Consider the following 21,805-nt stretch of genomic DNA (forward strand, 5'->3'; position numbering starts at 1 on the left):
TGTTAGGGTTCCAAGAAATCAAGTTCCCCAGTCAGGAAAGTTCTTTTACAACCCAGAGTGCTAAACAGCCTACGCTGCTGTAGCCCCTCCAAAAAGAGGGTCTGTGCAGTTGCCAAAAGTAAAATGTTGTCTGTAATTACCAATTTGTCATAAAATACTGTTCCTAATGACATCTGATCCTGGTAATCCTTTTTTAAAGTAGGCCAAGTTATAGGTTCCTGGAAAAGTAGTGACAGCACCCTTGAGTCAGCTTGAAGAAGTTACAAAAGATGGATCTTCACCCATCAATGCCCTTAATATGAAGGGACCAGAGTCATTTGTGGAGAATGAGGCAGAATAAATTAAAGAGGCATGGGATATACTGGTAAATAGCAAATGTGTAAGTGTGAAGAATGGTTACAGGCTCAAGTCTTTCATATCTACCTATTTTTAATTTTTTATTGTAATTAATAGAAGGATTACAGTATATTCAGATAGAAGGTACATTTCTTAACAATTATTGCTACCCCTTCTTGTGCTTTTGTCCCCATTTCCCTTCCCTAACCCCCAGCCTAATTAAAAAACAAACAAACTTTATGGTCTGGGAGTTTGGCCTACTAGTAAGATTGCTTGCATAGCATGGATGAAGACCCGTGTTCAATTCCTCATTACCACATATGTAGAGAAAGCTGGAAGTGGTGCTGTGGCTTAAGTGGTAGTGTGCTAGCCTTGAGGAAAGTCTAAGGACAGTGTTCAAGACCTGATCACAGAAGAGCCATGCAAACTGAAAAGAAAACTACTACTGGTTTGAGGCAAGCAATCAAGATTCACAGCAACACAGACCTACCCCAAACTTCACTCCTCTACCCACATTCATCCGGATACCCCTAACTACCATGTCTTTGAAGAACAATAGAGGTGATGTACTATGCTCTAAGAAACCCCTATGAGGAAACTTTATACTAGTTAGCTGAAGTAATTATTGAATGATTGCAAGTAGAACACAGCAGATGCTCAGGCACAATGCCCTCGCTTTGAGTTCAAACCACAAGACAAAGGAAAGGCAGAAAACCTATAAACTCCTTAGTAGTTCATAGCTGAGATTTGGAAGTCTCAGAGAAATTTATTGTTTGATTTTGAGAGCTCTAAATTGACACAAGGAGTATGCCGCTAGAAGTTCTCTGATTCACAGTTTTGTCTTCTCTAGGCCCAAGCTCTGAGGCCAGTAATAAGAACCGATGTCAGGTAAGAACCCCAAGCTCTTGATTCAGGACCCGAGTCTACCATCCACATGTTCCTCCAGTGTGGATTGATGATTGGTTTGAGGTTTCTGAGTTTCTGTTGGCATTGCCCACATGCCTCCAGATGCTAGAACCTGGCTCCTGAGGTTCCAAGAGCATGTTGGATGATTCTCCAGACTGGGAAAGTTGGAAAGCTACCTGTTTATCCTCTGACTGTTCACTCAGGTGACTTTCTTCACTTGGCCAAAGTTTAAGATGTGCAGAGTAATAATTCTAATGAAATCCTGAAGTGCGTACCTACCTTGAGTCTTGTCATATTGCAACTGAATTTTTAGGTTTTGTGTTCTTTCTCCTAGAGGTTTTTCTGCTCTTCTAGCTTGTTAGCCTTAGCAATCCTGGCTTGGGTTCACACATGTTGGTACATGACCTTGTGTCTAGAGAATGTTCTACATGGGATATTGGAGTAGTATGTGCTTGTCCTATACTTTTTTTTGCCAGTCCTGGGCCTTAAGCTCAATGCCTGAGCACTGTCCTTGAGCTTTCTCAAGGTTAGAGCTCTACCCCTTGAGCCAAAGCACCACATCTGGCGTTTTCCTATGTATGTGGTACCAAGGAATCAAACCAGGCCTTTGTGCATGCTAGGCAAACTCTTAGCCCCTTGTCCTGTAATTTTATGAATGAAAGTTAGGAATGTTGGAAGGGGGGCCCTCTGGATAGCAATCTCCCTCCTGAAAGGACAGACCTTGTCACTTCTGACAAGCCCTAGGGAGGAGAGGTAGAAAAACACAGACAGGGGATGATGATTTTAGCTTTCTTTGCCTTAAAAAATAATTGGTTCTACTTCTCAGAATGCAAGATTCATGTGATAGTCTTTCCTCCAACACTGTCAATCACTTGGTGGTGTTAGAAGGTTTTAACCAACTGTTAAGAGGGCAATTGTGCTGGACTGAGGAATAAGCCAGAGCCGAGTTTTCAGAGAGGATATGATGCCTTGATTTGGGGTCTTAATATTAATGTGATGAATGTATTCAGCCCTTCCCAACTATCCTTTCTAGTTTGCGATCTCTCTTTGGTATTATAAGAAAAATGCACAAGAAAACTTGGGGAAATGTGTTTTGCTCAAAGTTCTATGTATGATTTGTAGCTGTTACATATGCTGAAGAATTAGGTAGTGTTAGCCTATTGTCACAATCTGCTCAAAAATTATTTCACTTAGGAAATTCTTTTTGGGAATTGAAGTCAATGAATAGTAAGGACTCCTTTAAAAATTCCTGTTGATACCTGGTGATCCTATTTTTAACCTTTGCATTTTCTATGGCATTTTCCAGTATGTTACCAATATGCATGGATACTGTTCTCTTTATTTATGTTCTTGGTAAATTTCAATTTCTCCACAAGGATAATGAGCCTGTTTTACGTAAAGTAAAATGAGACTGTTGTGGTGTCTCATGCATGTAATCCTCAGTAGTCAGGAGAGTAAGACTTGAAGATCTCTGTTCAAAGCCAGCCCAGCCCTCAAAGCCAGCCTAGATAGGCACTAAAGAATGTGAGATTCTTATCTCCAATTAATCCCTAGAAAGCTGGAAGTGGGGCTGTGGGTCAAGGGGTAGGGATATCGCCTTTATCTGAAGGGCTCAGACATCGCCCAGTCCCAAGGGTAGGGCTTTGAGCTGAAGAGTGCAGGGACATTGCCCACGTCCAGAATTCAAGCCTCATTACCCCTGCCCTCCCCCCAAAAAGAGAGACTGCCTAAACATGTATTTCTGAACAACTGATATAACACATTGCATTATATCTCCACTTTCAACTGCTTTGGGTAGTTTATTAAAGATCAGAGTCTCTCAGACTCTACCCTACCGCAGGCCTTTAGTTTCTTATTCTCAGAACTCAGACGTATGAGTAGGAAGGATTACAGCTATGAGCAAGCAACAACTACTTAATTATAAAGCTTTCTTTTTAAATACCCACTAATAAAATTGTACAGTCTAAAAGAGAAAATAACTTTCAGAACAGTATTAATTCATTAATGTGTACGGAGAGTCCAAATCCCAAAACAGAAAGAAAATATCCCACCATGAAATCTGTAACACTTCTGGCCTCACGTATTGTGAATGTGAACAATTAGTCTATAACAAATTCATTTAAAGTTTTTTTTTCCAGTCCCGGGCTTGAACTCAGTGTCTGAGCACTGTCCTTGAGCTTTCTCAAGGCTAGAGCTCTACCCCTTCAGCCAGAGCACCACTTGTGGCTTTTTCTGTGTATGTGGTACCGAGAAATTGAACCAGATCTTTTTGCATGCTAGGCAAGCACTCTACCACTAGTCCAAACTCCCAGCCCATCATTTTAAGTTGTAAGAAACCATTCTTGTGATGTACAAATCCCAATACTAACATGCAAAGATTGTTTTTATTGCCTTTCCTAGAACATATAGCCTTCCTGAAGTCTCCAGAGTATATTTTCAGTTTTTATATATGTCAATATAAAGTTCATGTTGATTGTATATTAAAAATTTATACTCTATGTGATTGTGTAAAGAAAAAAATTGAATTTTGGGTAATAGCATTTCCTGTGTAATAAACCAAGCAACAGTTAGAAGCAAAAGCACATATTTGTTTTATTTATTGTATTATGTTTTAAGTATATACATTTTGGGGTGTCCTTGGGTTGGTCAATTTTGTTTAAGTAACATATGAGACTGTAATCTTCTGCTTCTTTTTGGCTGAGCATGGTTGGTTGGGATTGAGTCAGTCCTGTGAGCATTATTTTATGATGAGTCTTTATTAGGCCCTGTATCTCCAGCAGCATGGCCAAGGTTCTTCATGTGACTGTTGATGGAAGTGAGCATCAGGAATGTCTAGGCCTGTGTTTGTGCCATGCTTACTGATGTCTCTTTGGCCAAAGCTTGTTAAGTAGCAAATTGTGAGTCATGGCACAAGGGTGGTCTGCATATTTGGATACTGGTAAATGTGCCATTTAACCACCTTTGCATCAACGTTATAACACAAGACATATGTACTAAATACTTTTTTATGATCCAATTTCAATTTTTATTAAAGAATTTATTAACGATTTTTACATCATATTTCAAATGACAAGTTTAACAAGTGTTCATGAAGGGAATCTCTATATGCAATCACTGAGACTTAGTTTTTAGAACTTAATCCAAATTAGGCTAAGGGTTTGTTTGTCATAGAAATGTATTAATTTATTAAATAAAACATGTATAGAGTCATAGGTTTTTATGTCTATATAGTTATGTTTATAGTTCCATTACCATGTCCATAGCACTGGGTGTGCAAATATTGAGTCCTCGCTCTTGTATTCTTTGGATATTAAGGATACCATGCGCCTTTGGTTCCTTAGGTGTTGACTTGTCTCACTTAATATGATTCGCTCTAGATTCATCCATTTCCCTGCAAATGCCATTTTTTTATCTTTTCTGTTGGCTATGTAGAATTCCATTGTATATATATACATTTTCCTATCTATTCATCTGCAGTAGGGCATCTGGATTGTTTCCATTGCCTGGCCATTATGAATAGTGCAGAGGTGAACATAGCTGAGCAGGTGTCCTTATCATATCTTGGGTTATGATGTTCAGGGTAGATGGCCAGAAGTGGTATGGTGGGATCATAGGGAAGGTCTATTTTCAGTTCTTTAAGAAACCTCCACACTGCTTTCCAGAGTGGCTGAACTAGTTTACATTCCCACCAGCAGTGTAGTAGGGTTCATTTTTCTCCACAATCCTGCCAGAAACTGTCATTGTTTGAGTTCAAAATCTTGGCCTTTTTTGTTGGGGTTAGGTGGTATCTTAGGGTTTTTATTTGCATTTCCTTTATGACCATAGATGATGACCATTTTGTCATATGCTTTTCTGCCATTTTAATCTCTTCTTCTGATAAGTCTCTCTTTAGTTCCCTTGCCCATTTAGTGAATGGTTTGTTGGTTTTGGGGGGGGATTAGTTTCTTGAGTTCCCTGTAGATACTGGATATTAAGCATTTGTCAGATGTATTATTGGTGAATATCTTTTCCCAGTTGGTTAGCGACTATGTTTTTATCTGCACAGGCACTTTTTATTTTTAGGTAGTCCCATTTATCGAGTCTCTCTCCAATCTGTTGTGACCCTGGGATTCTGTTCAGGAATCTTTTGCCTGTCCCCAGGAGTTCCAGTGTCTCACCTACTATATCATGTAGCATTTTCACGGTTTCTAGTCTGACCTTGAGGTCTTTGATCCACTTTGAGTAAATGCTTGTACGTGGCGAAATGCTAGGGTCAATTTTTAGTTTTCTGCATGTGGCTGTCCAGTTTTGCCAGCACCAATAATTGAATAGACTGTGTCTGTTGCACTGTATATCTTTGGCTCCTTTGTCAAATACAAGTTGCCTATAGGTATGTGGTTCTATTTCTGGGTCTTCTATTCTGTTCCACTGATCTTCTGATCTGTTTTTGTGCCAATACCAAGCAGTTATTGCTCTTGTTGTACTATATACATTTTATCTGCAGAACTTTGGGTGCAAAATAGCTTACCATGCATGCTTTTCATGGATTTTGAAAATGTAAATGAATGATGTAGAGCACAAATATCCAATGGAGTCTTAGGATCCTGTATATTACTAGAAAAATAGTTCAGGACTGGGAGTTTAGTTTACTGGTAGAGTGCTTGCCTAATAGGCATGGAGAGTCTGGTTCAATTCCTCAATACTTTATACATAGAAAAAAAGCTGGAAGATGTGCTGTGGCTCAAGTGATAGAGCTCTAGGCTTGTGAAAAGTCAAGGACAGTGCTTAGGCTCTGATCTCAAGCTGGGGATTGACAAAAACAAATAAAGAAAGAGAAAGAAAAGGAAAATAAAAATATCTGGTTTTAGTAAAGATGTCATTTTCTTTTTCTTTTTTCTTTCTTTCTTTTTTTAATCATGGGGCTTGAATTCTGGGCCTGGGTGTTGTCCCTGTGCTCTTTAGCTTTAGGCTACCATCCTGCCCCTCCAGCCACCGCCCCACCTCCCATTTTCTAGTTGATTATTGGAGGTAAGAATCTCATGTTCTGTAGTGCCCTGGCTGGTTTCAAAACTCCATCCTCAGATCTCAGCCTCCTGAGTAGTTAGGGCAGGAGCCATCCTGCCCAGTCCATGTATAATGTTTTGATCAGGAAAATCTGGAGCAAAAATCACACAGGCTCTTCTTTGACTACTTCATTTGCCTTCTCTCCCAGCTATACTTGCAGAATCCTGTGGTCATTGTCAACAGGAAGAAAGAATGAAAGAATCTCTGGTGAGTTGTTTCTTCTTTATTTATGTTTGCCATCCTGGGCTTGAAGTGAGGGCCTGGGCACTATCCTTGAACATCCTCAAGATTAGTACTCTACCACTTGAGTCAGAACACTGCTTCTGGGTTTTTCTGTGTATGTAGTAGGCAGACACTTTTCCTCTCCTCCTCTTTGCTCCTTTCTTTTCTCCAGTTTCATCTTCACTCCATTCCTTTTTTTTTTTTTTTTTTTTTTGCCAGTCTTGGGCTTCGGCTCAGGGCTTGAGCACTGTCCTTAGACTTTCTCAAGGCTAGCCTCAGTACTACTTCTGGCTTTTTCCTATGTATGTGGGATACCGAGGAATCGAACCCGGGTCTTCGTGCATGCTAGGCAAGCACTCTACCACTAGGCCAAACTCCTGCCCCCCCCCCCGACTCCTTTCTTGTCCCTCTTCTGCATTCTTTTCCCTGCCCCTTTGTTCCCCTCGTCTTTCTTGCATTTGTTTTTCACTTTTCACCTTATGTCTGAGAAGAGGACTTGCATTGCTTCCGAGTTGTTGTCTAACTAAGAAACATGTGATACACCTACCTCTGGTAAATAGGTCAGATTTTCTAAGGACCAAATAAATCATTAGCTACTTCTTTTTTTTATTGCTTGGGTAATGTATTGAGTGGTTATAGTTATATTCATCAGGTAGTGGGTGCATTACTTCTCGAAACTTGATTGCCCTTCTCCTGTTTTTGTCCCCTTTTTCCTCCCCCTACCTTGTTCCTCATTAGTTGGTTCTTTTTCCATTTTTATATTATTTTATTATAATTTTTATTGTGATTAATAGAAGGGTTACATTATACTCACCAGATAGAAGGTGCATAACTTCACAAACATTGATATACTTTCTTGTGACATGGTTCCATTTATATTTTGTTTTTTTTTGAACTGGGCCTGGGTGCTGTCCTTGAGCTCTTTAGCTCAAGGCTCCTGCCCTACCCCTTGAGCCACAGCCCCTTTTCCCATTTTCTATTGATTAATTGAGATAAGAGTCTCAGGTTCCTTAATGCCTGGGCTAGCTTTGAACTGACTCTCAGATCTCAGCCTCCTGAGTAGCTAGAATTACAATTGTGAGTCATTGTGCTGGCTTTCATTAGCTACTTCTTGAGTATAGTTACTCCCTCTAACATCTCCTAGGACACTGTGCATTTTGCAGATCTACTAAAGTGATATAGAATCCACAAGGTGTCCTGAATGTGTTCTGATTGTTTTTGAGAGGATTTTTTCTTTTGCCAGTTGAGGTGCTTGAAGTTGGGGCCTGGTCACTGTTCTTGAACACTATTTGCTCAAGGCTAGCCATTAACCACTCCAGTCACAGCGCCACTTTTTTCTATGTATGTGATATTGAGGTATCGAACCCAGGTATTTGTAAATGCTAAGCCAGTATTCTCTACTAGACTACCCTCATGACTCTTAGAGGGTATTTTTTTTTATTTGCCACATCTGGGGCTTGAACTCAGGGCTTGAGCACTGTCCTTGTGTTTTTTTTTTTTTTCACTCAAAGCCAGAGCTCTGCCACTTGAGCTACCGCACCACTTCCAGCATTTTTTCCTGTGTGTGAGGTACTGAGGAATCAAATCAAGGTCTTTGTGTATGCTAGGCAAGCATTCTACCAGTAGGCCAAACTTCTGCCCCAAAAAGGGTAGACACTTTTTTTTTCTGTCAGTCCTAGGATTTGAACTTTGAGCTCGGGCTCTGTCCCTGAGCTCTGTTGCTCAAGGCTACCACTTTATTCTTTGAGCCACAGTACCACTTTGGGAGTAATTTTTTTGTAGAGGGGGGGGATCATGAGGCTTGAACTCAGGGCCTGGGCTTTGTTCTTGACCTGATAAGCTCTAGGGTACTGCCCTACGCTTAAACCACAGCCCCACTTCCCATTTTCAAATTAATAATTGGAGATAAGTGTCTCACAGTTTGTAGGCTTAAACTGCCTGGGCTGGCCTTGAACTTATCCTCAGATCTCAGCCTCCTGAGTAGCTACATTTGCAGGCATAAGCCACCACACCCAGCTTGAGAGTACTCTTTAATAGATCTGAATACACCTTTCATTGCGCAGAATTTGAAAATACCAAAAACATGATTTGTTTTCTTCACTGTTTTCCTGATACATAGTAAATTTTATCAACACCCTCTCAACACCCTCTTCAGACCCTTCATGATAATATTATTTTGACAGATTATTAGCGCTTAAGAATTGTTGCCATATCTGTATTGCTAGCACTAGAAATGTGTTCTGATATATTAGGAAAACTTTGTATTTGTAATTACCAAGTTAATATAGTTTCAAATATTTCTCCTTTGATGTTTAGTTCTCCCATAGAAGTAACACAGCAAGACCCAAACATTTCATATTGAAACAGAAACAGATGGAGAAGACTGAAATTCCAGAGTTGGTGTTCTCATGACTCAGGGATAATTAATTTATAGAAATAAATGTGTTCTCACAGAAGGTGGTGTCATTTGATGATGTAGCTGTGGATTTCAGCTGGGAGGAGTGGCAAGAACTGGACGTTGCTCAGAGGACCTTGTATAGAGATGTAATGCTGGAGACCTACAGCAACCTGGTGTTCTTGGGTGAGCAAAAGTCACATTAACTTTGAAGTTTAAATGCTTTATTTTTTTAGTAGATATATGAATATTTGTTATTTATGTGTAAGATTCCATTCCATGTGAAAAGTCATTTCTTTCTAAGATAAACTTTAACTAGATTATGAAACTCTACAGGCAATTATATTCTCATTCTTCAAGAAGGCAAAGGAACATTTTGATAAATGTATGTGTCACTAACAGACTTTCTTCCCAAAGTTGAGTTAATTATTGTGGGTGGATATTCACTATAGAATAGGACATAAATCACTATTGTAAGAATGATTTGGAAGCCATTAGTTTCCAGTATGTATTTATAATCCAAATCTGATTCCTGGTACAGGGGTTCCTACCTGTAGTCCTAGCTATTCAAGAGGCTGAAATCTGAGCATTTTAGTTTGTAACTAGCAAGGACAGAAAGTCCCCATGAGATGCTTATCTCCAATTAACCACTCAAAAACTAGAAGTGAAACTGGAACTCCAACTGATAGAATGTTAAGGTTGAGGAAAGAGCTGATCAGGTTGAGGTCACAAAACCAGCAAAATAAATTCAAAGCTGGGAGAAAGTCAACCATGTGAGAAATGAGAAACAGGATTTAAATGCAACTTTGTGAATAGGATGTCTGAGATCTTTCAGTACTGATAACCCAGCATAATCAGTGGTTCTCCACTATTTCTTATTAACAGGTCATTGTGTTTATAAACCTGAATTGATTGTCAAGCTGGAGCAAGATGAAGAACCATGGATAGGAGAAACTTTAGAGAAGAATTTCATTGGTGAGGGCCGGGAGTTTGGCCTAGATTCCTTGGTACCACATACATAGAAAAAAGCCAGAAATGGTGCTGAGGCTCAAGTGCTAGAGCTCTAGCCTTGAGAAAGTCCAAGGACAGTGCTCAGGCTCTGAACTCAAGCCCAGGACTGGCAAAAAAAAATTTCATTTGTGAGCTAGGTGTCTTGCACAGTGGTTTCTGTTAGATCCAGAGTTCAGGTTCAGTTAGTAGCTTCAACTTGTGGTATATTCAGCAATAATATTACTTTTTCTGAGTCCTGCATGTGACAGAAAACTAGGTGATCTTTTGTCACAACACTTTTCAATAAAGAATTTGTATGGAGATGTCTTAAATTCTGTGTGACAGTAAAGTTAAAGTTAGCAATTATCTTTGTGTTGTTGGAAATTGCTCTAAAACAAAAAAAGAAAATTAAAAGTGTAGAAAGAGATTCCTTTTTTTTTTTTCGAAACTAGGGCTCTGCATGTTGATGAAATAAGTACTCCAGGGTGTTATTCTGGAAAGTAAAGTAGAGATTGTGATCCAAAACCAAAAGTTTTAGTCCAGACAAGATCTTTAACTAGGTGGTCAGCTGGAGTATCTTGTCTTCCATGAATCTGACTGGAATGACAGAAGTGGAATTTTGAGGAGGTTTGGTCTAAAATTAAGAGAAATGCATTTTGAAATTCCCTAAGATTATTAGTAAAAAGTCAGAACTGAAGAGCTGTTGCTATAAACTTTATTCTCAGGAACTTTTCCTCATGAAGTGAAAAGCACAGGAATGTCTAAACCACTCTAATGGACTGTGGATATACGAAATACTGTTATATGTCACCTAATGGTTGAGAAGGAAAGCATCAAGATATATAGAGGTGATTACAAGAAAATAAAAGAAAGCAAAGTAGACCTGGAGTTTGGTCTAGTGGTAGAGTGCTTGTCTAGCATGCAAGAAGACCTAGGTTCAGTTCCTCAATACCATATTCAAAGAAAAAGCCAGAAGTGGTGCTGTGGCTCAAGTAGTAGAGCTCTAGCCTTGAGAAAGCCCAAAGACTGTCCTCGGGCCCTCCATTCACGACCCAAGACTGGCAACAAAAATAAATAAAACAAACCAGCTATTCCCCAATGAAAAGTAAATCAATATCTGGAGAAAACTCCAAAAATACTGAAATGCATTTTTAAAAACTCTACCAATGAATAGTTGAATAATCTGAGCAAAAAGGAGATATAAAAAAGAAGAAAAAGCTGTATTACAGACGAACATTATTTTCCATGGTAAATTATCAATACCTCCTCAATTAATATATTATGGAGAAAATCATACATTTCTCGTGTCAGTTCCCACTTTGACACTTCAAAATGTTTTACAGTTCAGGGGCTGGGAGTTTGGCCTAATGGTTAAAGTGCTTGCCTAGCATGCATGAAGACCCGCGTTCGATTCTTCAGTATCACATACATAGAAAAAAGCCAGAAATGGTGCTGAGGCTCAAGGGCTAGAGCTCTAGCCTTGAGAAAGTCCAAGGACAGTGCTCAGGCCCTGAGCTCAAGCCCACGACTGGCAAAAAAAAATGTACATGCATGTGTGTGTGTATGCATGCACATGTGTGAATGTTTTACAGTTCAGATGGGAGAAAGTATCTTTAACTTTACAGAACCTTTGTATCTCATGCATATGTTTATATTTTTTTCTGTGACTTGTTTTAGATGTCCAGCAAATGGAGGATGTGATTAAGACATGCCTGGAAAGTCCATATGAAAGTGTGTGTGAAGTAGCACTCACAAATTGTAACACCATTGAGGAAAGAGTAAAATTAGTAACAAGTTTTCATTGGAGTTCCAAACATCAACCAGAGCTAATTAGGAATAATGAAAACTCCTTAGAGGTGAGGACTGAAGAGTTCATTGAGTATCAGAATGTGCTTCTCTCTAGTAAACCAGATGAGATGCATGCTGCATACAGGCCTGTGTTTGAAGAATCTGCCAGATCTTCAAAGCATTTGAGTGAAAAGTGTGATATGCCAATTATGCTGCAGTATTTTCAGTATGGTGGAGAAGGGAAGGTATTAAACCCAGAGACTAAATTCTTGAGACCTAATTGGATTTGTATGGCAAAGTCCTTCAATAGCCATGAAAAATGTAGAGAAGAGTATGATAAATCTGCTGTTCTTGCCCAAGAAATAGTTCAGGGAGGGACAAATACTTCTGAATGTACTATATGTGGAAAAATATACAAGTTAAAACCTGAAGTCACTACACATCAGAAGTACACAGGACAGAATTCTTGTATATGTACTAAATGTAAGCAATCATTCAGTAAGGAAGGACACTTTACAAGACCTCAGAGCACATATCCCAAGAAGTTCATCGAGTATAGCAAATGTGCAAAATCTGTCTGTCACAAGTCAGACCCGACTTCTGAGCCTCAGATGCCCACTGAAGAGAAAGTCTGTGAATATGAGGAATGTAGGAAAAATTCCAGTCAGAAGGTTACTCTCAGTAGGTATCAGATAATACAAAAAGGAGAGAAACCTTATGAGTGTGACAAATGTCGGAAGGTTTTCAGACAGAAGTCATACCTTGCTTTGCATCAAAGAACACACACAGGAGAGAAACCTTATGAAGGCAATAAATGTGGGAAATTTTTGACCACTAAGTTACAAAAACAGAGAACACACACAGGAGAGAAACCTTATGAATGTAACAAATGTGGAAAATTTTTCTCCCGGAAGTTTAGCCTTTCTGATCATCAGAGAACACACACAGGAGAGAAACCTTATAAATGTAAGAAATGTGGAAAGTCTTTCAGGAAAATGTCAATCTTTAATGTCCATCAAAGAACACACACAGGAGAAAGACCTTATGAATGTAACAAATGTGGAAAATCTTTTACCCAAAAGTCAAACTGTAATGCTCACCAGAGAAGACACTCAGGAGAGAAACCTTATGAATGTAACAGATGTGGAAAGTCTTTCACGCAAAAGTCGCACTTGAAGGTTCATCAGAGAAGACATACAGGAGAGAAACCTTATGAATGTAACATTTGTGGAAAGTGTTTCCATGAGAAATCAAATCTTACTGTCCATGAGCGAACACATACAGGAGAGAAACCCTATGAATGTGATATTTGTGGAAAGTCTTTCAATACAACATCAAAACTTACTGTCCATCAGAGAACACACACAGGAGAGAAACCTTACGAATGTAACAAATGTGGAAAATCTTTTACCCGAAAGTCAAGCTGTAATGCTCATCAGAGAACACACACAGGAGAGAAACCTTATGAATGTGACAAATGTGAAAAATCTTTCTCCTTTAAGTCAAACCTTCATGTTCATCAGAGAGCACACAGGACAGAAACCTTATGAATTTAACAAATGTAGAAAGTCTTCGACTCGTAGGTCAGATCTTCATTTCATAAGGGAACACACAGGAGAGAAACTTCAAAGAATGGAAAAAATGTGGAGTCTTTCACACAGAACGCACACTTTACTGGCCATTAGAGAACATGCTGAATGTGTAAGTCTTTCACTCCGACACCTTACTGTCAATCAAAGAACATACAGCAGAGAGAAACCTTATCAATATAACAATTATGGAAAATCACCCGGAAAGCTACGTTGTTATCCTTCAGAGAACACACACACGGGAGAAATGGTATAAATGCGACAACTGTGGAAAGTCCTTGAAAGAACTATATAAAACACGGGGCCGGGAGTTTGGCCTAGTGGTACAGTGCTTGCCTAGCATGCAGAAAGACCCGGGTTCGATTCCTAGGTACCCCACATACATAGCAAAAAGCCGGAAGTGGTGCTGAGGCTCAGTGGTAGAGTGCTAGCCTTGAGAAAGTCCAAAGACAGTGCTCAAGCCCTGAGCCCAAGCCCAGGACTGGCCAAAAAAAAAATCAAGAACTATATAAAACACACAAAGGATATCTGGAACCCATACCTCAGTGTTCATGTTAGAATGATCAGCATTGAGAAAATAATGTTCGATGACTATATTCAGAATTCAGTCTTCGCTGCATTGGAAAACATACACAGGAGAGGTACTCTGAGTGTGACACATGGGGAAAAATAATTTAACCAGAAGTCACTCTTCAACACATATTAGAGACCTGAACACATGACAGAATCTATGTAAGTGTAAACATTAGGAGTAGTGTTCCTACCAGAAGCATATCTTCAGCAACTGTTGGAGCACCTATGTAGGAAAGAATCCCAGTTCATGAAAATCTTTGTCAGAAACCTCAGGAAATGACACTGAGAAATGCTTCATAGCACAGATGTGCTGGAAAACCATTTTTCACCCTTGGTCTTTCACTGAGCCAACATTTCTTGCCCTCTTCTTACCTGGAGTGAGGATGATGTACCTAGTTATTATTCAAAGGATTTGGACAGGAGTGATGTGCCTTAATTTCTTTTGGGCTTGACAAATAATTAAAAGATTGAACTTGTTGACTTGTTCCTTTTGTACTGAGGAATGGTTTGTCAAAGTAATTTTATAAACTCTTCTGAGAAATAAAGAGATGTACCCTTTGATACTGGAGTCACATCATCTCCAGGGTGATTTGGAAAGTGATTAGAAAAGACTGATGATGCACCAGTTTGGCCTAGTGGTAGAGTGCTTGCCTAGCATGCATGAACACCTGGTTTGATTCCTCAGTACCACATACATAGAAAAAAGCCGGAAGTTCTGTTATTTGCTTGTGTCTTTGCTTTAATATTTTAAGCTTTGTGACATGTCCACTGAGGTTGTCTTATTTTCAAAGTTAGCTTTTATGTGACACTATTTTTGTGTAGGTCATGGGCCTTGAACACTAGGCCTAGGTGCTGTCTCAGAGCTCTTTAGCTCAATGCTATCACCCTACCTCTTGAGCCAAGCCCCACTTCCCATGTTTTAGTGATTAATTGAAGAGTCTCTTGGTCTTTAGTGCCTGGGCTAGCTTTATACTTTGATCCTCAGATCTCAGCCTCCTGAGTAGCTAGGATTATAGGCATGAGGCTATAACCTTAACATTGCTGTTTCATTCGTTTGGAAACAAGCACCAATTCTCTTCCTTGTAAGTCTCAACCTTTCACTGAGATTTTCGTTTCCCTATTATACCAATTTCAGTGATTTCTCAGACTGAGGTGATATCTTTCTCTTTAATTCTGAGTTTCTACCATTCTGATAATGTCGTTTTCATTCCTTCCATCATTTAAGTTTACATTGTTCTCCTTATTTTATGTATTTACTTATATATGTAATATTTTTATGTAGTTATACAAAGTAGCTGCCATTCAGGCAATTTATATATACATTAGGCCTTGCTTAATTTTGCCCATTTGAACATTCTCACTCATCCCTCACAACCCCACTTTGCTCACTTTTAGTAATTTTGTAGGCTATGCATTAAAGTTTTATTACTTTTCCCCCTCCTTTTTCCTCATGCTACCTGCTTCCCCTTGATTGCTCCCTTCTCCTTAAAGTCTCTGTTTTCTGGTGTTTCTTGTTACTGATTTTTGATGTAGCTATTTTCAAAAATTGTACTATGGCCTATAACTTCTTTCAAAACTCAGAATTTTCATGTTTTAGTGTATTCTGTGCAGATTCATTGTTTTCCCTTATTCTACCTTTGATTGAAAATAAATATTTTCCTTTTAGAAGCCTAATTTCTTGTTTGGCTTAGGTAAAAGACCAAACATAGAACTCCCCTATGACCCAGTAATTCCACTGCTTGGCATTTACACAATCGTCCAGAAACAAGGACATACTAAATCCACTAGCACAATGATGTTCATTGCAGCACTATTTACCAGAGCAAAGATATGGAACCAACCCAGATGCCCCTCAGTTGATGGGAGGTGACAGTTCCATGAATGTAACTTCTCCAGACATTTCAAGAAAAAAGATGTCGAGTAAAAGAGAGAGAATTATCATTTCCTAGCACCCCCTAATGCATGTGCCTGTGTCTGAGACTTTAGTAGAAAAACAATTATAAAAAGGTATGGTGGCTATTAGGTCCAAACAGTACAAGAGCAAGAACTGGATATATGTGTGCTCAACACTTCAGAAATGGTATTGGAAATATAAACAGAACTGCCTAGACTTAAAAATTTATGATTCTAAATCAATGTTTTATTACATAGATTAATATGTATCTGTTACAAACAAAACCTCTGTCTTATTCTAATTATGTTCTAAAATTGAAGTTCCTGTGATTGTATATAGATATTCCCTTCTTGAATACTTGTTTGTTAAATACATCACTTGAAATATGATGTAAAAAATAAATGTTAATAAATTCTTTAATAGGGGCCGGGAGTTTGGCCTAGTGGTTAAAGTGCTTGCCTAGCATGCATGAAGACCCGGGTTCGATTCCTCGGTACCACATACATAGAAAAAAGCTGGAAGTGGTGCTGAGGCTCAAGTGGTAGAGCTCTAGCCTTGAGAAAGTCCAAGGACAGTGCTCAGGCCCTGAGCTCAAGCCTAGGACTGGCAAAAAATAAAAATAAAAAAAATAAATTCTTTAATAAAAAGAGTATGAGGATAGAAAAATTTGTCTCTACATACATAAAGGAAATGCATTTAGTGAGTTATAGGATAGCTTTGTATCTTAATCTAAATCCTATCAGAGAAGAACTGAATACATAAATGGAAAGTAGAAATTATAGTAAGTGAAGATTGATTTTATCATAATTATAATTATTAGGTTTATTGAGAATGTTGCAGTATATAGCATTGCTACCACAAACCCAATAACCTACTGCCTCTAACTACCAGAATTATACACCAAGCCTAAAATATTTCTAATAACTTGAGAATCCTAAGTAAACTGTTTATAAAGTCCCTTGTACCATTGTAGTGGACAGTGAAGGGCAAATCCATATTTTATTTATCAAACACTAGCTTGCAACTTCCAGACCTGTGAGTTGAACTTGTCATGCCTTTGACAGATCACATTTTACAAATTTTTTTGTGGGTCAAGGCGCTTGAAATCTTGGCCTGGCTGCTGTCCCTGAGCTCTTCAGCTCAAGTCAACCAGCACAGTCCCACTTCCCATTTTCTAGTGAATTATTGGAGATAAGAGTCTCAGGTTGTATACTCCTGGGCTTACTTTGAATCATGATCCTCAGAGCTCAATCTTTGAGTAGCTAGGATTACAGGTGGGAGCCACCACGCTCAGCCCTATTTTACTTCTAAAACCATGTATATTTATGCATGTTGTGTTACACACTGTACTGAAGTGTTTTTGCAACAACTGTCATAAAAGATCTAATTGTCAGTTTGTGGTGGATAATTGGAGTGAAGACTCATGGACGCTTCTGCGCAGGCTGGTTCAAAGCCCTGACCCAAAAATCTTAGCCTACTGAGTAACTTAGACTAGAGGGATAAGGCTCCAGTACTCACTGTGTGTTTTGGGGGGGGCAGTCAATCCATACTGGTGTATAAATACAATGCTTCCAATTTGTAAGGCAAGTATTCTGGATTTGTTCTTCTCTTTTTAGTCTAGATATTCTGTGATAGGGTCTCATTTTTACCCAAAATAGCCTAGACTGTTCTTCCAGTTCTATTTCTGACAGGCACAGCATTTTCTGCAGAAAATGCGATCCCGCAAGCTATGTTTGCCTATGAGGGCCAGAGGCATGATATTTCTAATCTCATTCATTCCTGTGTACATATGAGGATGCATAACACTGTTTGAGATAAGTCTTTATGTCCCATTACATAAATATGAGTATTTGTTCTGCAGAACAACACAAAGGGGTTTCAAGGGAAATCTGATATTTAGGTTATAAACATTTAACAATGTCCTGAGTTCTAATGTCAGCAAAGGGTGCAGAAAGTCCATGGCAAGGTCAGAGAGACAACATGATTTGTGCAGGATGAGAGGAATTGTGACAAAGAAGGTATTGATATGACCTAGGAATGGCTCCTTGAAGCCCTGTCCAGGACAAAATCTAGGCCTAGCTGAGGAATTCAGGATTCAAAAGACAAGGTGTGATTTTTATGTTGTCTAGGTGTCCACATTGCACTGTGGCAAGGGGTGTTTGGCCTCCAGTTTGTGTTCAGGTAGGTCGTATGTGAGAAGCAACTTAGGTCATTGGGCCTTGAGCAATGACCGTACCTCCTTCACAATGCAATGGAACATGGAACCCTGGTAGCCTGGAACCATAACTGATAGTCTGGTCAAGCCAGCTCACTTAGCCTGTGACTCAGGAAGGGTAAAGATGTTCTCGTGGGGTAGGAGAATGGACAGGAGACTTGGGTCTCAGGAAATTGGGTTATGAGTGGCCCTTTAGAACCTGGAGGGTTTGGAACCGTGCTCAGCCACCAGTTCAATATTTCAGTATATTTTCCGAGGGGTAAACACAAGGCAACTCAGATGAGATATAGTCAAGATACATTCTTCTTGTGTGCTTTTCAGTGCCAATGGAAGAGAACATTTTCTGTGTGGTTTTCAGTCTACTCTGTCATATTTACACAGTTTGAAATGTGCTACGGTTTCCACTTTTAAAAGAGATTTTTTTCATTACTCCCTTCAAGAGACAATGACTCAGTCAGGCCTGTGAATGTGCCCTGTAACGTGTGGAGCCCGGAGGCAGGCCTGCTGGAGATGCAGGTGATGAACCTGCTCTCTGCCCACCAGAAAGGCGATCTTTTCTTAATTCAAAACTTTCTACACAATTATAGACTCTGGGACAATGGAGCAAGTGCTGGCTATTTTGTTTAGAAAGTGAGTGTTCCTTCTTCAAGCTCAGGGCTACTCAGCCTTTCCTGGCTTAGACTGGGGAATTCTTTCCATTTCAGGGCCTGGGCTGTCTGTCATCATTTTTGCTGCAGGCTAGGCCTCTACTACTTTGAACAGTAGCTGCACTTCCTTTTTCTTTGTGGGTATTTTGGGGTGAGGGCTCTTTTTTCTGTTTTTCTTTCGTTGATATTATTACTTGAGAGAAAGGTTCTCAAGACCTTTCATGCCCAGTGTGGTTTCAATCCATGATCCTCAGTTCTCAGCCTCATGAATAGCTAGGATTACAGGTGTGAGCCTATCTCATTCTTCTTTTTTCTTTTAATGAATTGAAAATTTGAAGAATTCCAGGAAAGAAAATTTTACATTTGAGTGTTTTCAGAATTCTCACTGTATTCCACTTGTGTCCTGTGTTCTCATTTGCAAACTCTTTCTTTTTAGTGCTGCTGCACTCAAAGAAAGAAGATTGCTCAGTTTTTGGAACTGAGGTTAGAAAGTTAGGATTGTATGATACCTACTCCAACAAGTAAAAACGGGTGCTGATGGTGAGGTCAGGGTGTATTTAATTTTGAGTTAATAAACTTATATGCACAACAGTATCATCTGGAAGACTTTTTAGGATAAGTCTGCCTGGAGGGCAAAGTTCAGAACTGAGAAACTTGTTTTGTGCTGGTATGGAGCTTGTACTCAAGACATTACCACTGAGGTTTTTTGTTTTTTGTTTTTTGTTTTTTTTGCATGTGGATGGGACTTTACCACTTGAGACAAAAATACTAAGTTATTATTCAAGTTAATTTTCATTAGGGTTAAGATGGTGTATGTAACGTCACTTTAGTTTCTTATACTCTAAAATGTTAGCCCTATGTCTTTATTTTTTATTTATTTATTTATTTTTTGCCAGTCCTGGGCTTGAGCTCAGGGCCTGAGCACTGTCCTTGGACTTTCTCAAGGCTAGAGCTCTACCACTTGAGCCTCAGCACCACTTCTGGCTTTTTTCTATATGTGGTACCGAGGAATCGAACCCGGGTCTTCATGCATGCTAGGCAAGCACTTTAACCACTAGGCCAAACTCCTGGCCCCCAGCCCTATGTCTTTATATAATGTTGTCCTTTCATATGGAAGATTCTGAGTCAGTTGTGTAATAAGCTATTGCATATATCACATTTGCCTAGTTATTTCCTTATGGTGGCTTTTTTTCCTCCTTTTTTTTTTTCATTCCTGTGGCTTGAACTCAGGGCCTCAACACTGGTCCTTGGGCTTTCTCAAGGCATAGCACCACTTCTAGCTTTTTTCTATGTATGTGGTACTCAGAAATCAAACATGGGTCTTCGTGCATGTTAGGAAAGCACTCTACCACTAGGCCAAAGTCCCGGCCCATAGATTTTTTTTATTTTAAATTGTGTAAAATAAAAACCATATAAAAGAGGATATTACCTCTTCTCCAAAGGCTGGAATATGAGAATCAAGATTTGAAGCCTGCCTGGGCAGAAAAGTTGGCAAGGGTTTTACCTCCATTTAACCACCCAAAATCTGGAAGTGGATCTGTGGCCTAAGACGTAGGGAAAAGCTAAGGGACTTGAGTGAGGTCTTCAGGACTAGAACTTCCATTCATGGATTTGTGGACACATGCATGAGGACTTGTATGGGAACACACACACACACACACACACACACACATACACACACACACACACACCCATAGAGGGGAATACAAAGAGGAGGGAAGAAGGAAGGAAGACAGGAAAAGACAAAAAATTGCATATACAAAGGAGTGTAGATCTGTACTAGAAATGCCATTCATTGGGCACAGGTTCAGGCCAACATTTTCTGTAAAGGAGCAGAGTCAATAGTCTAGTCTTTGAGATCCACATGTCCTACCATAAGTATTCCACTCTGTTTTGGTAGTGTGATGGCAGCTACAGGGAGGTGCGGGACGTACCATTGAGGCCCGGGAGGGGGGAGGTCTGATGTGAGACCCACCAGATCTCAGGCGGGCTCCACAGGAAGACCGATGTGGATGCATGCAGACTTTTGCTCACATGATAGGATAGAGAATCATGGGCTCTGTGGCTCCGCGAGCCCAGCACTGGCTTTCATGTGGTGACCCCCCCCCCACAGCCATGACTTAGTGGTGGAGTCTGGCTTCCCGCCATCAAGGACCGGAAGGGCGGGGAAACCTGGCACATGGCCTGCGGCCATCACCATCTTAACCGCCATTACCGCTGATGCTCTAGGAGGTGTTTCGTTCACGGTAAGTGCAGACACCGCGCACGGAGCCTGGGGCAGGGCCACAGGACCACAGCAGGGACGGACTTCGGGCCTGGAGCAGGGGTCGAGGGGCTCAAAGTCTCTGCAGAGGCCGAAAGAGAAGCAGCTTCCGCAGCGGGTGGCTCTGCACCAGCGGCCCTGGTCTGCCTGCCCAGCCCGCCCAACCTGTGGCTTTGCAGCCTGTAGCAGGAGCAGCAGCCGAGGGCACCTGGAGAGGACGGGAGCGGCGCTGGTTCCCACAGCCAGACAGGTGCCATGGGGCCAGAAGCCCCCACTTTCCACTGCCCCCCACCCGGTTTGCTTCAATCCTTCAGCTCCATCTTCCTCCTCTTCCTGAGTCCTCCATGGGCAGCTCTTAGAGAAAACTCTCCCTTCTCCCCACCCCTCCCGCCTTCTTTTCTTTCTTTTCCTTTTTTTTTCTTTTGTTGTTTATGGGGCTTGAACTCTGGGCATTGGTGCTGTCCCTAAACTCCTCAGCTCGAGGCTACCGCTCTACCCCTTGAATCACAGTGTCACTTCCTGTTTTCTAGTGATTACTTGGAAATAAGAGTCTCACATTAGGCCAAGAGTTTTGGTAGAGTACTTGCTTAGCATGCAGCAAGACCCGGGTTCAATCCCTCAGTACCACATCCATAGAAAAAGCTGGAAAGTGGTGCTGTGGCTCAAATGGTAAAACTCTAGCCTTGAGAAGACCCAAAGGACAGTGTTCAGGCCCTGAGTTCAAAGCCCCAGGAATGGCAAAAAAACAGTCCCAAGTTCTTTAGTTCTAGGGCTGGTTCCAAGCCAGCCTGGTCACTAAAGACCATAAAACTCCTATCTCTAATTAACCACCAGAAAAGCAGGTGTGGGGCTGCGGCTCAAAGGTTAGGGTGGTATACTTGAGCTGAAGAGGTCAGGAACAATGCCCAGGCCCTGGGGTTTGGTGGTAGGTCACAGACAGTGCT

The 21,805-nt window shown here is 40.3% G+C and overlaps 1 protein-coding gene across 1 annotated transcript; it reads left to right on the forward strand.

Moving 5' to 3' along the window:
* The first annotated feature begins 1,217 nt into the window (after positions 1-1,217).
* LOC150044733 (uncharacterized) lies at positions 1,218-21,198 on the forward strand. Its single transcript, XM_090321152.1, is given in 10 exon segments — positions 1,218-1,224; positions 6,434-6,492; positions 8,962-9,088; positions 9,788-9,890; positions 11,796-13,205; positions 13,207-13,259; positions 17,866-17,917; positions 18,392-18,467; positions 19,035-19,081; positions 20,712-21,198. Coding segments are annotated over 10 exon segments (2,421 nt in total).
* Positions 21,199-21,805: the final 607 nt, after the last annotated feature.

The sequence above is a fragment of the Megascapheus bottae genome, chromosome 29 (assembly GCF_031878675.1).
Source record: "Megascapheus bottae isolate mThoBot1 chromosome 29, mThoBot2.hap1, whole genome shotgun sequence".
NCBI classification, from domain to species: Eukaryota; Metazoa; Chordata; class Mammalia; order Rodentia; family Geomyidae; genus Megascapheus; species Megascapheus bottae.